The following is a 19,638-nucleotide window of genomic DNA, read 5'->3' on the forward strand; positions in this document are numbered from 1 at the left end:
CGGGGCCCAGGGCTGGGGAGGGGAGGGGGACAGGAAGAGAGATGGGTTTGGGGAGGGTCAGTGGGACGCTGCAGCGCCTCCCTCCTGTGCCCTCGCCCTGTCCCTACCTCACCTCCCGAGAGTGGACCCTGAGGTTTGAGGAACCTGTAGGTAGGCGCCTGACACAGGAAGGCGAGGGGACAGGGAGGGCGGGGTCTTCTGATGTGCCCTCCACAAGGACCCAATTAGCACATAGTTGGGCCTGGGATCTGAGATGGGGCAGCGTAGGTGAGGGGGCAGAGAAAAGCCCCTGGAGATGGCCAATTAAGGGGACAAAGCCCTCGTTAGGGAAGCAAGGCCAGGAGTAGAGTCAACCGCCCGATTAGCAAGATTAGCAAGATTAGCAATCGTGGAGGACCCGTAATTGCAGAGGGGGAGGGGCGGCAGGGGGAGGCTCGGGTCAGGCGGGAGGGAGGCCTGCTGGGAGCCTCCGGCTGTGGGGCAGACACCCTGCATCTGCCCACCCCCTCCAGGCACACCTGCCCATGGCTCCCTGCCTCCCTCTGCTCCAGGCCCAGCGTCCTGGGGAAACTGCGGCTCAGATCGCGACTTGCCTTTGCCCAAGGTCTTCCAACCTGCAGGGGAGTGGCTCCCAAACCCTGTTTCATACCTGAGCTTCTGCATGAGCCGGGGGGAGGAGTGGGGGGACATCTGTGGGCTGGTTGCTCAGGTGGGTGACATTGGTACAGTCAGGCTGTGGCCAGAGGGGAAGAGAAAAACACGGGTGTGGTTTCCACTAAGGCGCTTGACTGATGGACGGGGGACCCATGGTGTTGGGAAGAGGCAGAGAATGGGCTGGTGCATGGCAGGGAGGAGAGGCTGGGAGTGGTGGTGGCCAGAATGGGGGAAGCTGGTCTCTGCTGGTGGGGGAGGGGGCATCTCAGCGTTTGCCCGGGGAGGCTGTGTTGGGAGGCGTATGAGCGTCCCGTGGGTGTCCTAACACATGATCACCAGCCTAGTGGCTTAGAACCATGCACTTGACTCTCTTGCAGTTCTGGGGGTCAGAGGTCCAAGGTGGGTTCTATGGGCTAAAATCAAGGTGTTGCTTCTGGAGATTCTAGAGGGGAATCTGTTCCTGTGTCTTTTCCCAATGCTAGAGGTCCCCCATAGTCCTTGCCTTGTGGCTCCTTCCTCTGCCTCCAAAAAGCATCACTCCGACCTCTGCTTCTGTTGTCCCATCTCCCTCTGACTCTGACCTTCCCGTCTCCCTCTTGTAAGGACTCGCTGGGTGGTCTCACGGTCCTTGACACCACTGTGCCTGCAACGTCCCTTTTGCCCCCTGAGTCACATGGTTCCACGTTCTGCAGATTAGGAGAGGCTTGGCCCCAGGGGTGGCTCTTCCCAGGCTCCCCAGTGAGCTGGGCCATGTTTGCAGCCGCTGAGGCTGAGCCTGGGCTGCCCCGGGCGCCGCCAGCATCCTGGCAGACGGAGGCACAATTAGAACGGTGAGGATGTCTCCTGCGCCCCCAAGTGCCCAGGCCCCAACCTGATGCTCGGTGAGAGCCCCCTCCCCTGGGCACTCAGAGGAAAGCATCAGTGTCCTGGATTCCTGAAGGAGAAGCTGAGGTCAGGGACATTCACCCAAGGTCAAAGCAGCCAAGCTGGGATTCAGCCCTCAGAGGGAAAAAGCCCTTAGGAGGGACACGAAGAACTTTCTAAAGACTCTCATACTTGTTAAATATTAAAGCATATTTCTAAGTAATTTACTATAAATATTATTTTTTCCTCCAATGATCCCCTGATAAAATTACCAGTAGCAAATTATAACAAAAACCCTGGCAGACAACCATCTCTGGCTCAAGAAGAGAATATACATAGGAGTCCTTTTGAAACAGGAGCCACCAGATGTGAGGTGATGTAAAGTCATGGAACAGTTTTTTTTTGGCCAAACCCACGGCATACGCAAGTCTCGGGGCCAGGGATTGTACCCGTGCCACAGCAGTGACAAAGCTGGATCCTTAACGTGCTGAACCACCAAGGAACTCCATGTTATGGAATAATTAAAAAAAAAATCTCAGTGCCACCACTTGGAAAATCCTGTGTCTTAGTTTTTTGTTTTTTGTTTTTTGTTTTTGTCTTTTTTAGGGGGGCGCTTTTTAGGGCCGCACCTGTGGCATATGGAGGTTCCCAGGTTAGGGGCTGAATCGGAACTATAGCTGCCAGCCTACACCACAGCCACAGCAACACTGGGTTGCCAACCCACTGAGCAAGGCCAGGGATCGAACCCTCATCCTCATGGATACTAGTTGGATTCATTTCTGCTGCGCCATGACAGGAACTCCCCTGTGTCTTGATTTAAGTTTTCATTATTCACTGGTAAAATTGGGATAAGAAGGTAGCACAGAAGGGAAACTGAGGCTCTGCAGCTTCTCCGAGCTCACACAGCAGGTAAGCCGCAAAGCTGGGCTTTGAACTTGAGTTAGCGCAGGCTGAGACCATGCCTTTGCTTCCCAGCCCTGCCCACTCTCCAGCAGTGCCACCGGCAGTGTTGGCACAGCAGCAGCTGCCCAGTGGGCAGCAAAAGAAGTGCGGCTAGGTGCAGGGCTTGGGGTGGGGGCCACCAGGCAGGCTGAGGCATGGTCGCAGCGGGCTCTGAGTGTGACAGCCCGTGTGGTGAAGATGATCGTGCCAGCAGCAGGCAGCCAGGGAGAGTGCCAGAGGTCCAGTTACCTGGGAGTATGTGGTGAGGCCAGCAGCTGGTCGACCAGATGCCCAGTGTGGCCCTTGCCAGCCACGGCTCCAACGCGTTGACTGCCGTTCTTCCCACGCCACAGCTGAGGCCAGGGCAGTGTGGGCACAGGTGTGGGGGCCTGCTGCATCGGGTGTCCTGTGGGCACATCACAGGCCTCCTGGGCTCCACCCTGGCCTCTCCAGCCACCACCTCTCCATGACTCCCCGGGTGCGGTCTCTGCATCACCCCACTCTCCTGCTCTGCCCCTCCCAGGGTCGTCTGCCGCTCTCCTTTCACTGCGTCTCTCATTCCCCTCCCACCATCCAGGTTCCCCTGGCTCCTCTCACCAGGTCTGGCTCTGTCACCATCTCTAAAGTGTCTCTCAGGAGTTCCCGTTGTGGCACAAAGGAAACGAATCCAACTAGTATCCATGAGGAGGCAGGTTCCATCCCTGGCCTGGCTCAGTGGGTCAGGGATCCAGTGTTGCCATGAACTGTGGTGTAGGTTGCAGATGTGGCTCAGATTCCACCTTGCTGTGGCTGTGGTGTAGGCTGGCATGGCAGCTATAGCTCTGATTTGACCCCTGGCCTGGGAACTTCCATATGCCACGGGTGCAGCCCTAAAAAAAAAGTGTCTCTCAGACTTTGAATGCATCTCTGTCTTGGTCTAGGCAGGTTGAGTGTGTGTGTGTGTGTGTGTGTGTGTGTGTGTGTGTGTGTGTGTGTGTGTCTGCACATGTCCTGGACACACGTGTGGTGTTGTGGGATCACCTGGAAGGTTTCCTGTCCTGTTCTGTTGCTCCCAGGCCCAGAGGGGAGAGTTCAGGGACCCTTAGCAAGGGACCGGTGCCAGTGGACCCCAGATGTCTGGAGGATTGAAGATCAGGGGGCCGGGCAAGGGCTGTCCCTGCATGGCCGGGCCTTTGCTAGCCCAGCTCCAGCAGCAAGCTCACATCCAAGCCTTCAGGAGCCAAGAGCATCATTCATGGGCCAGCTCTGTCCCACTACCAGACCAGCCTCTGATGCACCCCGGGGCCACCGGCGGCAGGCTCTGGCCTGGGATGCTTCACCAGGGGGCACCAATATCCCAGGCTGGTGCTTTGTGGCCGGGCTGCGGTGGCACTCAGTGTGTGTGGCTCCCACTTTCTCCCGGTCTCCGTCCATAAGAGTCACCCACAGCGGAGGGCCGGCTTCATCTGATGTCTGTGCAGGACCCGCATTTACAGATATGAGAGGTGTTCACAGGCTCCTTTCTCCTATCCCAGCCCTTGTAATGGGGGGGAGTGCATTTAATCATTTAATCCCGAGAGTTTATTGAGCACCTACTGTGTGCAGAGACCAAGGATGCAGGGGTGAGCAAGATAAGCACGGTCTGTCCCTGTAGGATTCTGGGAGGGAGACCTTTGTCTGCAGGAAATCAGGGTTCTGTATGTGCTGCGAAGATGCTAAGACTGGACAGTAAGGTGGAGGCTGGATGGGGAGGGTGCTGTTTTGTGCGGGGGAGGAGGGGAGCCCCCTCTGAGAAGGTGGTAATTGTCCTGCGACGCTGATGGAAGAGATGGCAGGCGTTCTCTTGTGACTCAGTGGCTTGTCCACTGTTGTCACTACAGTGGCCTGGGTCGCTGCAGTGGCACAGATTCAACCCCTGACCTGGGAACTTCCACATACCACGGGCAGGGCCAAAAAAAAAAAAAAAAAAAGAAGAGAGAGAGAGTGACAGACAGGAGCTTCCCAGGCAGAGGGCTCAGTAAGTGCAAAGGCCCTGAGGCAGCGGCGAGCTTGGAGAGAGTGAGAGGCGGGGAGTGATGGGCAGAGGTGAAATCAGAGAAGGGGACAGGGGCCAGAAGGCAGGGCGTCATGGGCCAGGCAGGAGCTGGATTTTGAGGGTACCGTGGTGGGGAGCCACGGAGGGTTTGGGACAGGGGTGGTGCCCAGGCCTCGGGGCCCTGCCCCAGACCTCCTATGCAGGCCTCGCTATCCCTGGAACGTGGAGACCTTGCCCCTAAATCCCTCTCTAGTGTGGGGAGGGGGGCACTGAGGGGTCAGAGCCAGGCCCGGAGCCCAGATAAGGCTTGTCCCTGCCTGTCTCCACCCCTCCAGCCTGGTCCCAGAGGGACTTTGTTCCCTATAAAATCAATTGTAAAAATGTACAGGTGGCAGGTGCCCGGTATCCCCAACCCATAACTCAGAGGGCGGCCCCATCACACTTGTTTCCCAGCTTTTCTTCTGAGAAGAGCAGTGGGCCAGGTTGCATCTTCCCAGACTCACGCCTTGAAGTCTTAACCACCATAGCTCGGAATGAGATGGCTCACAGATCAAGTCTTTTTTTTTAAAAAAAATTTTTTATTATAACTGATTTACAGTGTTCTGTCAATTTATGCCATGCAGCAGAGCGACCCAGTTATACGTCTATACCCGTTCTTTTCTCGCATGACCCTTCACGATGCTCCATCTCAAGTGACTGGAGAGAGTTCCCTATGCTGTGCAGCAGGATCTCGCGGCTTATCCACTCCCAGCGCAAACGTTTGCATCCACTAACCCCGACCTCCCTGTCCAGCCCACTCCTCCCCCTCCCCCTGGGCATCCACAGGCTGTGGTCTGGGTCCTGGAGTTCAGTTTTCTGTAGATCGGGTCATTTGCGCCATATATTAGATTCCAGATATAAGCGAGGTCATATGGTATTTGTCTTTATCCTTCGGACTTCACTTAACATGTCTCTAGTTCCATCCATGTTGCTGCAAATGGCATTATTTTGTTCTTTTTTTATAGCTGAGTAAGCATTCCATAGTGTATACGTACCTCGTTCGTCTATCGATGGACATTTAGGTTGTTTCCACGTCTTGGCTATTGTCAGTAGCGCTGCCATGAACATAGGGGTGCATGTATCTTTTGCAGTGAAAGTTTTTTCCAGATAGATGTGCAGGAGTGGGACTGCTGGGTCATACGGTGGTTCTCTGATTAGTTTTCTGAGACACCTCCGTACTGGTTTCTGTAGTGGTTGGACCAATGTGCATCCCCACCAACAGTGTGGGAGGGCTCCCTTTTCATATCCTCGCCGGCACTTGTTATTTGTAGACTTACTAATCATGCCCACTCTGACCTGACTGCTGTGAGATGTTACCTCCGCGCAGTTTTGATTTGTATTTCTCCGATAATTAGTGACATCGAGCATTTTTTCACGTTCCTGTTGGCCATCTGTGTGTCTTCTTTGGAGAAATGTCTATTCAGGTCTTCTGCCCATTTTTATTTACTTATTTATTTATTGCCTTTTCTAGGGCTGCTCCTGTGGCACATGGAGGTTCCCAGGCTAGGGGTCTCATTGGAGCCACCGGCCTATGCCAGAGCCACAGCAATGCGGGATCCGAGCTGCGTCTGCGACCTACACCACAGCTCACGGCAATGCTGGATCCTTAACCCACGGAGCGAGGCCAGGGATCGAACTGCAACCTCATGGTTCCTAGTCAGATTCGTTAACCACTGAGCCATGACGGGAACTCCATTTTTTTTTTTCTATCTCCATTTATTTATTGATTTATTTGCTTTTTAGGGCCTCACCTGCAGCATGTGGAAGTTCCCAGGGGTCGAATCAAAGTTAAAGCTGCCAGCCTATGCCACAGCCACAGACAGCAACATGGGGTTTGAGCCACGTCTGCCACCTACACCACAGCTCACGGCAACACTGGATCCTTAATGGATTCTTAACCCGCTGAGCCACAACGGGAACTCCATGACATATTTTAAGCAAGTCTGCAGTGGTATTTTTGTTTTTGGGGGGGGTTTCTGGGCTACACCTGAGGCTTGTGGAAGTTCCCTGGTTAGAGATTGAACCTGTGCCACAGTAGCCACCCAAGCTGCTGCGGTGACAATACCAGCTTCTTAACCCACTGCACCACAGAAGTACTAGGGGTGTTTATTTTTTTGCTTTGAAGTTGTATGAGTTGTTTTTATTTTGGAGATTAAGCCCTTGTCTGTTGCATCGTTTGAAACTATTTTCTCTCCTTCCGTAGGTTGTCTTTTTGTTTTTACTTTTATGGTTTCCATTGTTGTGCAAAAGCTTTTAAATCTGATTAGGTCCCATAGGTTTATTTTTGGTTTTATTTCTATTGCTTTGGGAGACTGACCTAAGAAAACATTTGTACGATTGATGTTAGAATGTCTTGCCTATGTTCTCTCCTAGGAGATGGATGGTGTCTTGCCTTCTGTTTAAGTCTTTACACCATTTTGAGTTTCTTTTTGTGCATGGTGTGAGGATGTGTTCTAGTTTCATTGATTTACATGGAGCTGTCCAGTTTTCCCAGCATCGCTTGCTGAAGAGACTGTCTTTTTTTTTTTCTTTTGATTTTTTGGCTTTTTAGGGCCGCACCTGTGGCATATGGAGGAACCTCATGGTTCCTAGTCAGATTCGTTTCCACTGTGCCACGACGGGAACCCCAGAGAATGTCTTTTTCCCATTGTATATTCTTGCCTCCTTTGTCAAAGATTAATTGACCGTAGGTGCCTGGGTCAGATCAGGTCTTTAAAGAAGTGGGTTAAGGAGTTCCCGTCGTGGCACAGGGGAAACGAATCAGACTAGGAACCATGAGGTTGCAGGTTCAATCCCCGGCTTCACTCAGTGGGTTAAGGATCCGGCGTTGCCATGAGCTGTGGTATAGGTCGCAGACGCGGCTCGGATCCTACGTTGCTGTGGCTCTGGCGTAGGCCATTGGCTACAGCTTGATTCAGCCCCTAGCCTGGGAACTTCCATATGCTGCAGGTGCGGCCCTAAAAGACAAAAAAAAAAAAAAAAAAAAAAGAGGTCGTTTAAGTCAAAATGAGGTCATTAGCCCAGTGTGCCTAGTGCCCCTGTAGGAAGAGGAAACCTGGACACCGCCGGGGGCAGAGGGAAGACGGTGTGAGGACAGGGAGATGCGGATGTCTGCAAGCCAAGGAGCGCGGCCAAGGACGAACCAGCCCGCTGACCCCTTGGTCTTGACCTTTAGTCTCCAGAATAGTGAGAATAAGTTTCTGTTGTTTAAGCCACCCAGTCTGTGGCAGTTTGTCATGGCAGCCTGAGCAAACTAACACAAGAAGTGAATTAGACATCAATGTTGCACAGCAAATTACCACCATACAGTGGCTTAGACCAAGATGTATGAAGCTCCCTTGCATCTGGCATTGCCTTGGCATTGCCTGACCTGTGGCACAGGTCGCACCTGTGGGGCAGGTTTGATCCCTGGCCCAAGTACTTCCACATGCCTCCAAAACCTACAAACACTCACACCAAAAAACCCTACAAAACACTCACAAAAAAACCACAGTATGCATACTAATTTTCTCACATTCCCTGTGGATCAGGAGTCCAGGTACCACAGTTGCGCTGGGGCCTTGGTTTAGGGTCTCATGAGGCTGAGGTCAGGGCCCTCTGCTAAGCTTGCATGGCAGAATTCATTTCCTTGCATCTGTAGAGCCCATGGAAGCTGGTGTCTTCAAGGCCAGGAGGAAAATTGCTGATTTCCACAGCTCTGACCTCCAGACCCAACTTTAACGATCTCACCTGATTAGCCCAGGCCCACCCAGCAAAACCTTCCTGTATTAGTAGTATTCCCCAGAGAAACAGTTGCGATAGGGTCTCTCTCTCCATCCATCAGTAGAAAGAGATTATATATATTACATAGAGATCTGTAAGGTAGTGGCTTATGCAGCTAAGGAGGCTGAGAAGCCCCGTGATCTGCTGTCTGCAAGATGGGAGCCCAGGAGGCCAGGGGTGTCATTCTGAGGCCTGAGAACCAAAGAGCTGATGGTGCAGGTTCCAGTCGGGGTGTGAAGACCCAGGAGCCAAGAGTGTCAAGGGCAGACAAAGATGAAGGTCGCAGCTCAGTCAGGCAGATGGTGGATTCGGCCTCCGTCCACCTTTTTGTTCTGTCCAGGTCCTCAGTGGATGGACTGATACCCACCCGCATGGGGAGGCCATCGGCTCTGCCCAGTCTACGGAGCCAAATGCTGACTCTTCTGGAAACGCCCCACAGACACGCCCAGAAATCGTGTTTAACCACTCGGCACCCTGTGGTCCAGCGAAGGTAACACATGAGATTACCCATCACATTTCCCTTTAATGAACTCGAGCTCAACTGACAACGACCCTTGAGAGCACCTGCCAAGATCCTTCGACTTTGCCATGGAACATGGAGTTCCCATCGTGGCTCAGCAGTAACGAACCCGACTAGGATCCATGAGGACTCAGGTTCAATCCCCGGCCTTGCTCAGTGGGTTAGGGTTCTGGCATTGCTGTGGCTGTAGTGTAGGCTGGCAGCTGCAGCTCTGATTTGATCCCTAGCCTGGGAACTTCCATATGCCATGAGTGCAGCTCTAAAAAGAAGAAAAAAGAACCTGCCTAGTATCCATGAAGATGTGTGTTCAATCCCTCAATCCCCGCCTAGCTCAGTGGGTTAAAGATCCGGCGTTGCCGTAAGCTGTGGTGTAGGTCGAAGATTCAGCTTGAATCCTACATTGCTGTGGCTGTAGTGCAGGCTGGCAGCCACAGCTCCGATTCGACTCCTAGGCTGGGAACCTTCATATGCTGAAGGTGCAGCCCTAAAAAGAAAACAAAAACAAAACAAAACAACAACAAAACACTTTGCCATGTAACAGAACCCATCACAGGAGTGAGGTGCCCTGAAAGACAGGGGCCTGCTATACTAGGGCATGTCAGAGTTCCTGCTGTGGCTCAGTGGGTTAAGAATCCAACTTGTATCCATGAGGATGCATGTTCAGTCCTTGCCCTCCCTCGGTGGGTTAAGGATCTGGCGTTGCCATGGGCTGTGGTGTCGGTTGCAGACGCGGCTCAGATCCTGTGTTGCTGTGGCTCTGGTGTAGGCCAGCAGCTGCAGCTCTGATTTGACCCCTAGCCTGGGAACTTGCATATGCTGTGGGTGTGGCCCTATAAAGAGAAAACAAAAAGATGAAAGCAATGGCATGTCCCTGGGGATCATCACGGAAGGTGGCATCCACTCTTGGGAGGAGATGTGACGTGTCTCTGTCCCTGTCCACATTTCTGTACTTAAAGCAGAGGGGTCTGTTTTCCCCACACAGGCGGGAGTTGGCCGTGGTTCCCCGCAGGCCGGGGAGGCGTCTTCTCTGCTTCCCACGCCCCGGGCAGCCTGTTGTCCTGGCCATGCCAGTGGCTGCAGGACGCACATCACTCTGCGGCTCATGCCTGGGGCCAGCAGACCTGAGACTTTATTTACCACCCCTGCCCCCAGCACCCCTCTAGTGAACTGGCTGGTGCCCCTTCCACGTGGGGGGGGCGTGGCAGGTAGGCCAGGGCACCCTCTGAGAGTCACAGATGTCAGAAAGGAGCATCCTTAGTCTGTGGGAGGCACAGGCTGGCCCCTGGGCTGGCTTCTCCTGGGGCTGGGGCGGCCGACAGCCCTCGCCTGGGGGCTTCTCTTGCCTGCCCACGCTGCCCTTGCCTAAAGTGCTTCTCTGCTCTTTTTACTCCACTTGTGTGAAAAGGGATATTTCATTTTTAGCCTCTGGCCCTGGGAGTCCTATCTTTGCTCCAGAGACCTCCCCTTGGGGGTTGGGGGGGGTGTTCTGGGGAGAGGTGTCTTTTCTCCCAGGTGTCCCCAGCCCCTGACTCTCTCTTCTCTAGTGAGCGCAGGCTGTGCTGTCTGCAAGGTGCTGGCCCGAGTGGCCAAAACCAGAATCGAATGTCCACACAGCTAGGCACCAGGCCATCCCCCCTGCCCCCCCGCTTCCAGAGGGAAGGGCGGTTGGTCGAAGGGCTCAGGCATGTGGGGTCTGGGAGCATTGGTGGGGGCAGGGTGAGTGGGACTCAAGCCCTCTCCCCGCTCTGTAATCAAGGGGGGCAGGGCCCAGACTCTGCTTCCGGTCAAGCCACCTTGGAGCTGGACTGTCCCAGAGCCTGGGACACCCTCCCCCACCACTACCTAGAGTGTGGCTGGCGGGGCAGGTAGGGGGGTGAGTGGGGAAGAGAAAAGGGCCAGGCCCCCCAACTCCTCCCAGGGTTTCTCCTCTCCTTCACCTGTTCCCTCAGGAGAGGGGTGCACACCGCTGACAGTCCTTCTTTGGCTGACAGCTCTGGGATGGGGGTAGAGAGACAGACATCCATCCACGCACACATGGGCCTGAGTGACAACCTAGGTCCCTAGGAAGGGCTGGGTAGGTCTTGGCCACCTTTAGAGACTGCAGTCCCCACTCCCAGCCCTGCTGCCTGGGAAGAATGGTTCTTCTGGCTGGCACCCTGGGGGCTCAGAGAGACTGGGGCAGGAATGACGCCTGATCTAGTTGGAGGGGGTCGGTCCCCCCAGAAGCACCCAAGGTGGGGAGCTGTCGGCCAGCCACACGAATGTCCACACTTGGGCTTGGGCCCACCTTGAGCCCTCACCGACAGCCCCCAGCCCTGCACATGCCCCCATGCCCATCTTGTCTGCGGTTATCTTCCTCTGAGAAGCTTATGCGCACATACCATAGGATGTGTGGCATCTACTATGCCTTTTTTTTTTTTTTCGTCTTTTTAGGGCCACACCTGTGGCATATGGAGGTTCCCAGGCTAGGGGTTGAATCGGAGTTGCAACTGCTGGCCTAGGCCACAGCCACAGCCACAGCAATACCAGATCTGAGCCATCGTTTGTAGCAATGCCAGATCCTTAACCCACTGATCAGGGCCAGGGATCCAACCTGAATCCTCATGGATACTTGTTCTTAACCCGCTGAGCCATAACAGGAACTCCTTGGTATACCTTGTTTATTGCCACCCCTCACCCCTTGCAGATTTTGTAAACTCACTGGGACTGAACTTTTGTGGCCCCTGCCCCGGCCCCCCATTGCTGTCCCAGTTCTCAGGGAAAGATGGTGGGAGGGTCCTGGGCCAGCACTGAGGGTCTGGACACTATGGGGCCTGGACTGGGTGCCTCTGAGGACTTCCTGTGACATGTGTCATTGGCCTGTCTAGGGGAAGGCCCATGGTGTCCCTGGCAGGCCTACACAGAGGATTCCACGTACGAGGGTCCATGAGGGGTCCAGCTCAAGGATGTGGGGGGGGACAACACCTCCTCCCATCATGGCCCTGGAAAGCCAGACAGGGTTGGCATCCCATGACTAGCCCCCCAGGGGTGTTACTGCTGTTTGGAAAATGAGAGGCGCCAGGCCCAGAGAGGGGGAGCCAGTCGTTCCTAGGGGATCCTCCCCCATCCCCAAGCCTACGCGAGGATGGGGGGCCTGTTGTGTTTGGGAGCGATGGACACAGACCCAGGGGCAGGCCGCAGCTCTCTTCCCATCCTTCCCATTTTCGCTTTAACAGCTTGGCACTCTGCTGGCACATCCTGCCCAGTGCCTTTCTCTGGCAGGGAGGTAAAAGCTGAAGCAAAAGGAATGTTTGGGCTGAGCTGGAAGCCAAGGGTTTTACATGCATGATTTCCCTTGAGATTTCTGAAAGACCCTGAAGGGCAGAAACAGGTCCAACAGCTCAGATCATGCCTGCATCCCAGCCTGCCTAGGGGCCTCAGGAAACTATACCAGAGGCTGTAAACAGTCACTCACTCAACATTGTACCACCTGGGCCCAATCAGGCCCCTTATTGGTTGTTGGGGACAGCTAGGTGGCAAAGACAGATCCCATCCCTCTGTCATGGACCACAGATGAGTGCCACTGAGCACGTAAGGTTCCCCACCTAAGAGCTTTCCAGCAGGAGTTGAGAAGCGATGGGTAAGGACAGCCGGTGACGTGGCCGTGGCCATCTGGCTGAGGGAGATTGCCTTGGAGCAGAGATTTTTGGGAAATTGACAGCTGTCATAAAGTGTGGTGGAGGGGAGCCTGCTGTGGAGGGAGTGCTAGTGCTGAAACTCGGCCTCTGTCCACTGGTGCCCGGTAGAAAAGCAGAGACAGAGTTTTGTGCAAAGATGAAAAAAAAAAATAGCTTTATTGCTTTGGAGGCCACAGCAGGTTAATGCCCTAAAGACTGAGCCCTCCCTTGGGAGAAGTTTGGAAGTGGTTTTATAGTTTGGGAGTAAAAAAAAAATAGGGCCACAGATAAAGATCAGGGTAGCTGCAAGGTTCCAGTCTTCAAAGTTTGTGTTTAGTGGTCCCAGGACTGGTTCTGGTCTCCTTTTCATTTCTTGAGGGTTTCAGTTCTACAGAAGAACTCAAAGATATTGTTATATATTGTTCCTTGAAGAGGAACCAGGACCTTGCGCCAAGGTGGCACTATTGTTTCTTGACTGCTCATCTCAGCATCCCCTCCCTTCTGTGAATAGCAACTGTCTGCACCTGTCTTTTTGGAACTCAGGGAAGGGCATGGAGGCTGAGGCTTATGCCCTAAAAGCAGGAAGTGAAGTGGGGGACACAGAAAGGCTTGTGTGCCCAGGAGCCCCACAGGGTCCTGCCAGATTTTGCAGGCCTCTAGCGGGTGGAGGCTGGGATGCTGCTAACCACTCTACAAGGCAGAGGACAGCTCCACAGCAAACATCTGGCCCAAATGTCACGCGTGCCATGGTTCAGAAACCTATTGGAGGGCGCACAGAAAAGTCAGTTTGGTTCAGAGGCCCAGGCTGGTGAGGAAGGAGGGAGGAGGCGTTCAGGACAGCCCTCTTCCCATAAGTCCCCAAGATGGGAAGGAGGCTCAGGGTTCCTGGTGCCCTAGGTTTCCAAGCAGCTGCACTCCCGAGCACGAAACAGACTCCAGGGAACCGCAAGCAAGTGGGACGCTTGCGGGGCGGGAAGCACTGCTGACTTCGGTTTCCTCCAGTGGGGAAATGGGAGCCCAGAGGGCCTGGACCTGGGGGCCTGGGGTGACCACACCCCCTGGTGGGCAAGGCCTGCGCAGGAACCGCGGTGCCGAGGAGGGATTCTCAGACAAGAGGGAATCCATACTAATGAAGGTGAACGTGCGACCCCGCGGCCCGACTCAGCTTTCCCCGGCCTTAGACCGGACCCCACAGCCACCCCAAGAACCGGGTGGTCCGCGTCCCAGGAGAACTACAACTCCCAGGACGCCTCGCGCCACCAGCTCAGGGGAGCACCGCGACAGCTGACGGCCAATGGGGGGGCGGGGGCGGGGCCTCGGCGCACGTGGCACCGTGACGCACTGACGGCGACGTCGGGGTTTGTGTGCGCGAGAGGCCGCCGATAAAGGTTGGGTGCCTCGCGCCGGGGGCCGTTGGGAGGGAGCGCGCCCCCGCCCCCTCCCCGGCCCCCACTCCTGTACCGCCGCTGCCGGGGACCCGCCTTCCCGTCGACCCCTGCGGGAAGGCGCTGGGTCTCCCTCGCTCTTTCCCGGGTCGGGGCCGCAGGTGAGAGGCCGGAGGGGTGGGGGTGGGGGAGGGACCGGAGGGCGGAGTCGTTGGGGAAACGGCGAACGTGAAACCGGAAGGGATGCCTTAAAGGGAAGTGCGCTGCTTCACCTCCGACTTTTGTCCGCCGGGCCGGCCCCGCCCACTTAAAGGGCAAGAAGGTGATTTTTAAAGGGGGCGGGGCAGGTTGTACAGCTTACAGGAGCTTCCCGCTTTTTCTCCCTGAGAAAGAATTCTCTCTTTAAAGGCCGGTGACAGTGCCCCAGACATTGAAGGAAATGGCTTCTGAATCCTAGTGGCTTCAAAGCAGTCCCCAGTTTAGTTCAACAAAGGTGGAAATGGGTGTGCGGTAGCAGCATCCTCTTAAAGGGGAAGTGGGGCCTGAGGGAAGGGTGTGGTCTGTTACTGGATAAGCTGGGTCCCGACTCTTCCAAACCGCAGATGTCTCCTGTTTAAGGCATGCCAGCCTTCGAAAGGCATGTGCAGCTAGCTTCCTGGGAGAGCCTCTTAAAAGGACTGACTTATATTTTAAGAGGGATACTCATCTTTTTAAAGGGAATCTTTACGGCCTGTCCAAAGGGGATGCCCAGCTTGCTTTCATTCAGATACATTCACTGAGCAGTCACTCTGTGAGGCGCTAGGACTCAGTGACCAAGATGCCACTCGCATCTAGTGGGCAGAGGCCAGGCATGCTGCTAAACAGACCGCTGGACGGTGGTCCAGCCCCAAATCTCAGTGCTGAAACTGGAAAACTCTGATTATAAAGTATGTTAGAAGTTGATAAGCCCTATGGAGAAAAAAAAAATAAGGCAGAACAAGAGAATGAGGCATTTGGGGGGGGGTGCAGAGTTAGGTAGGGTGGTCAGGGAATACCTCCCTGAGGTGACATTTCAGCAAAGACTTGGAGGAGATGGAGGGAGTTCACTGGACACTGGAGGAAAGGGGGTACTAGGCAAGGGTGTGTGGGGGGGGGGCCTTGTGCCTGCACTAATGGGAATGATTCAGGAGATAAGGAAAATTGCTGTGGCTGGGAAGTCAGTCTTTGGGCCCAGAGGCATGCAGGTGGAAGAGCATGTTCAGGTTTTCTCAGCCTCAGCACCGCTGACATTTTGGGCCAACTCTTCTTTGCTGTGGGGGGCTGTATGGTCCTTGTAGGGTGTCGAGCAGCAGTCCTGGCTTCCACCTGCTAAATGTCAGTGGCGTCGCCCCTCCGGTTCACAACTAGACAACCCAAAGTCTTCAGGCATTGCAAGATGTTCCCCTGGGGGGCGTGTGGGGGTGTGGTGGCGGGGATGATGGTGTGGGGGAGATGCTGTTCCCCTTTTGAGAACCACCAGTGCAGTGGTTGGAACATGGGAACATTTTCTTCTGGTTGCTTTTATCTTCTCGGTGATAAGATCAACGGCAGGGTCAGCAGCTAAGAATAAGAGGGAAAAGGAGAGAGGTTTGAGGGGAAAAGAAACAAGCCGAGTATACCTCTTTGGGGTGGGTGAATGGACCGGAGAAATACAGGATGAGCAGTTCAGGGAAATGGGGAGGGAGCCTTAATGTTCGTGGACATGAACGCAAAAGGCTATGGAGGCTGGGCAGGTTGCGGTCAAGTCACCAGCAGCTTTTGTGCTGTGTGAGAGGGGGAGTGGGGGCATGGTTGGAGGTGGAGGGCACAGAGCCTGCGGAATCTTCAGATCACAGATCTGGTTGGGCCTAGGGACTGTGGGTTAGGGTACCAAGACGGAACAGTCGAGGAGGATGCGTGGTGGTAGAGTGGGGTGCTCAGAGGCTCTGTTTACAGTGAAGGGGTCTAGGGTCCGGCAGTGAGCCAGTATTGAGACAGGGTGGAGGATGAGGTCTTTGAGACAGAGTGTGAAGGATCCCAAGCCAGGCGCTAGAGACCCCAGCCTTCATCAAGGCACTGCCTGTCGCTAGAGGCGTTGAGTGCCTGGCCTCATGAAGGCCACACCCAGCCGTCCAGCCCACTGGAGGAGACGGCCTGCAGGTTGCGGGACAGGCCGAGAGTGGTGGCCAGCTTCTCCCAATTTGCTCTGAGTTTCCTCTTCATACCTAAAGTCTTCCACCCTGGGCTGGCCTGAACCATAGAAAGCCCTCATTCTAAAGGGGAGGGGGCACCCCCTGCCTCTTAAAGGGCCAGCCTGTGGGTTTGGGGTTAAGATGTGTGGGTGTAGGGGGGGGCCCCGCCTGCCCTCCCCTGACCGGGAATCCCTCCTCAGGTGTGATGGTCGGCTCCCACGCGGACATGGCACCGGCCTCTACCGCAGAGGGGGCCGGGGAGAAGCCCGGCCCCGTGGCTCCGGCTCCCTCTGCCCAGTATGAGTGTGGGGAGTGCGGCAAGTCCTTCCGCTGGTCATCTCGGCTCCTGCACCATCAGCGCACGCACACGGGAGAGCGGCCCTACAAGTGCCCCGACTGTCCCAAGGCCTTCAAGGGCTCCTCCGCCCTGCTCTATCACCAGCGGGGCCACACGGGGGAGCGGCCCTACCAGTGTCCCGACTGCCCCAAGGCCTTCAAGCGCTCGTCGCTGCTGCAGATCCACCGCAGCGTGCACACGGGCCTACGGGCCTTCACCTGCGGCCAGTGCGGCCTGGCTTTCAAGTGGTCGTCACACTACCAGTACCATCTGCGCCAGCACACGGGCGAGCGGCCCTACCCGTGCCCGGACTGCACCAAGGCCTTCAAGAACTCGTCCAGCCTGCGGCGCCACCGGCACGTGCACACGGGCGAGCGGCCCTACACCTGCGGCGTGTGCGGCAAGAGCTTCACGCAGAGCACCAACCTGCGGCAGCACCAGCGCGTGCACACGGGCGAGCGGCCGTTCCGCTGCCCGCTCTGCCCCAAGACCTTCACGCACTCCTCTAACCTGCTGCTGCACCAGCGCACCCACGGCAGCGCCGCGCCTGCCCCCGCCCCCGGCGCCGCCCCCGCCCCCCGCGGGAGCCTGGCAGCAAGGGCCTGGTTCCCGAGGCCTACCTGCAGCGGCACCTCCAGCCCCCCAGCCCCCCAGCGCCCCCGCCGCCAGCGCCCCCGCCCGTGGTGCCCGAGCTCTTTCTGGCCGCGGCCGAAACCACGGTGGAGCTGGTGTTCCGCTGCGACGGCTGCGAGCTGGGCTTTGGCAGCGAGGAGCTGCTCCTGGAGCACCAGCCCTGCCCCGGGCCGGAGGCGCCGCCCCCACCGCCGCCCCAGGACGCGCCCACAGAGGCTCCCAAGGCCGCCCCGCCGCCGCCGCCGCCGCCGCCGCCGCCCTCCCCCCTGCCGCAGCCCCCTGCCGCCGCCGCCGCCGCCCCCGGCTTCGCCTGCCTACCCTGCGGGAAGTCGTTCCGGACGGTGGCTGGCCTCTCCCGCCACCAGCACAGCCACGGGGCTGCGGGTGGGCAGGCCTTCCGCTGCGGCAGCTGTGACGGCGCCTTCCCGCAGCTGGCCAGCCTCCTGGCGCACCAGCAGTGCCACGTGGAAGAGGCCGCGGCCGGGCGCCCGCCCCCGCAGGCCGAGGCTGCTGAGGTTACCTGTCCCCAGGAACCCCTGGCCCCTGCCGCCGCCCCGCCGGCCCCCACGCCCGCCCCCGCTTCTGTGGAGCGGCCGTACAAGTGCGCCGAGTGCGGGAAAGCCTTCAAGGGCTCGTCGGGACTGCGCTACCACCTGCGGGATCACACAGGCGAGCGGCCCTACCAGTGCGGCGAGTGTGGCAAGGCTTTCAAGCGCTCGTCGCTGCTGGCCATCCACCAGCGCGTGCACACGGGCCTGCGGGCCTTCACCTGCAGCCAGTGCGGACTCACCTTCAAGTGGTCTTCGCACTACCAGTACCACCTGCGGCTGCACTCAGGCGAGCGGCCCTATGCCTGCGGGGAGTGTGGCAAAGCCTTCCGCAACACGTCGTGCCTGCGGCGCCACCGGCACGTGCACACGGGCGAGCGGCCCCACGCCTGTGGTGTCTGCGGCAAGAGCTTCGCCCAGACCTCCAACCTGCGGCAGCACCAGCGCGTGCACACGGGCGAGCGGCCGTTCCGCTGCCCGCTCTGCCCCAAGACCTTCACGCACTCCTCCAACCTGCTGCTGCACCAGCGTACGCACTCTGCTGAACGGCCCTTCGCCTGCCCCATCTGCGGCCGCAGCTTTGTCATGGCCGCCTACTTGCAGCGGCACCTGAGGACGCATGCCCCGGCCAACACCGCTTCTGGCTCTGCAGTCCCCCCTGCCGGCCCCCAGCCCCCTGCCCCACTGGCTGCCGCTCCAGCCCCTTCTGCTACCCAAGATGTCCACGTCCTCCCCCACCTCCAAGCCACACTCTCCCTAGAGGTGGCAGGGGGTACGGCCCAGGCCCCACCGCTGGGCCCAGCAGCCCCCAATTCCCAGACGTTTCTCCTGGTGCAGACCGCACAGGGCCTCCAGCTGATTCCCAGCAGCGTCCAGCCCCCCACACCCCCGCCCCCACCTGCACCCCCCAAACTCATCCTGCTTCCCTCTGGTACTGGTGGTGGGGGCAGCCGTGCAAGGCAGGGCCCAGGGACAGTGGGGAAGGCTGGTCAGGGGGCTGGGGTCGTTTGGCTGCCAGGCCCTGGGGGACTGGGGGTTCAGGGAGGGAGCAACACCACAGCCAGCACAGGTGGGCAGAGCCTTATAGTTCTGCAGAATGTGGGGGGTGGGGAGACAGGGCCACAGGAAGTGAGTGGGGTCCAGCTCCAGCCCCTTCGGCCAGCGCCGGAACTGACCACAGTCCAGCTCCAGCCGGCCCAGGAGGTGGCCACGGTCCAGCTCCAGCCGGCCCAGGAGGTGACCACGGTCCAGCTCCAGCCGGCCCAGGAGGTGACCACGGTCCAGCTCCAGCCTGTGGCAGGTCAGCTGTCCAGTTCCAGTGGGGGAGCCGTGGCCACCGAGGCCCCTAACTTGCTGGTGGTTCAAGGTGGGGCAGCTGAGGAATTGCTGGCAGCACCTGGCTCTGGGGAGCCTGGTGATGGTGAGGCCAGCACAGGTGTGGTCCAGGATGTGCTCCTGGAGACGCTGCAGACGGATGAGGGGTTGCAGAGTGTGCTAGTGCTGAGCGGGGCTGACGGGGAGCAGACGCAGCTGTGCGTGCAGGAGGTAGAGACCCTACCCCCAGGGCTGGCAGAGCCTCCAGCCCCTGGCCCACCGGGACAGAAACTGCTCATCATCCGCAGTGCTGCAGCCACCGACCTGCTGGAGAACAGTAGCGTGGGGGGAGGTACCGCTGCACTGCAGCTGCTGACCCCACCACCGGGCCCAGCCTCTACTCCAGCGGGCATCCCTGGGGCTCCTGCTTCCCAGATGGTCCAAGTGGTCCCTGCTGGAGCTGCACCTGGGGGTATGACCCCACAGGGCCTACCCTCCATCCAGATTGTCCAGACTCTGCCCGCAGTCCAGCTGGTGCACACGTTTTGAGTAGAACCACTGGTACCTCTTCCCGCCCCACACAGAGACCCTGACTCACTGTCCGCATTGGCTGGGCTGAGCTGAACTGTGGGCAGGGGAGCTGCAGGCTGGGCTTGCTAATAAAGACCAGAATCGTCTTTCTTGTGCTTTTGTTTTATTGGTGGTCTGGGAGGTCCTTGTTATGGCCGTAGCCACCATCTGGGAACTTGGAGTCTCACTTGTGTTTTGGTTCTCAGGTGGC

General features: G+C 57.3%; 1 protein-coding gene across 1 annotated transcript; it reads left to right on the forward strand.

The window, feature by feature from the left end:
• On the forward strand, positions 1,405-19,534 carry ZNF628 (zinc finger protein 628). Its single transcript, XM_021097575.1, is given in 4 exon segments — positions 1,405-1,484; positions 13,840-13,997; positions 16,226-16,939; positions 16,942-19,534. Coding segments are annotated over 4 exon segments (3,417 nt in total). The 3' UTR covers positions 19,407-19,534.

This window comes from Sus scrofa, chromosome 6 (assembly GCF_000003025.6).
Source record: "Sus scrofa isolate TJ Tabasco breed Duroc chromosome 6, Sscrofa11.1, whole genome shotgun sequence".
NCBI lineage: Eukaryota > Metazoa > Chordata > Mammalia > Artiodactyla > Suidae > Sus > Sus scrofa.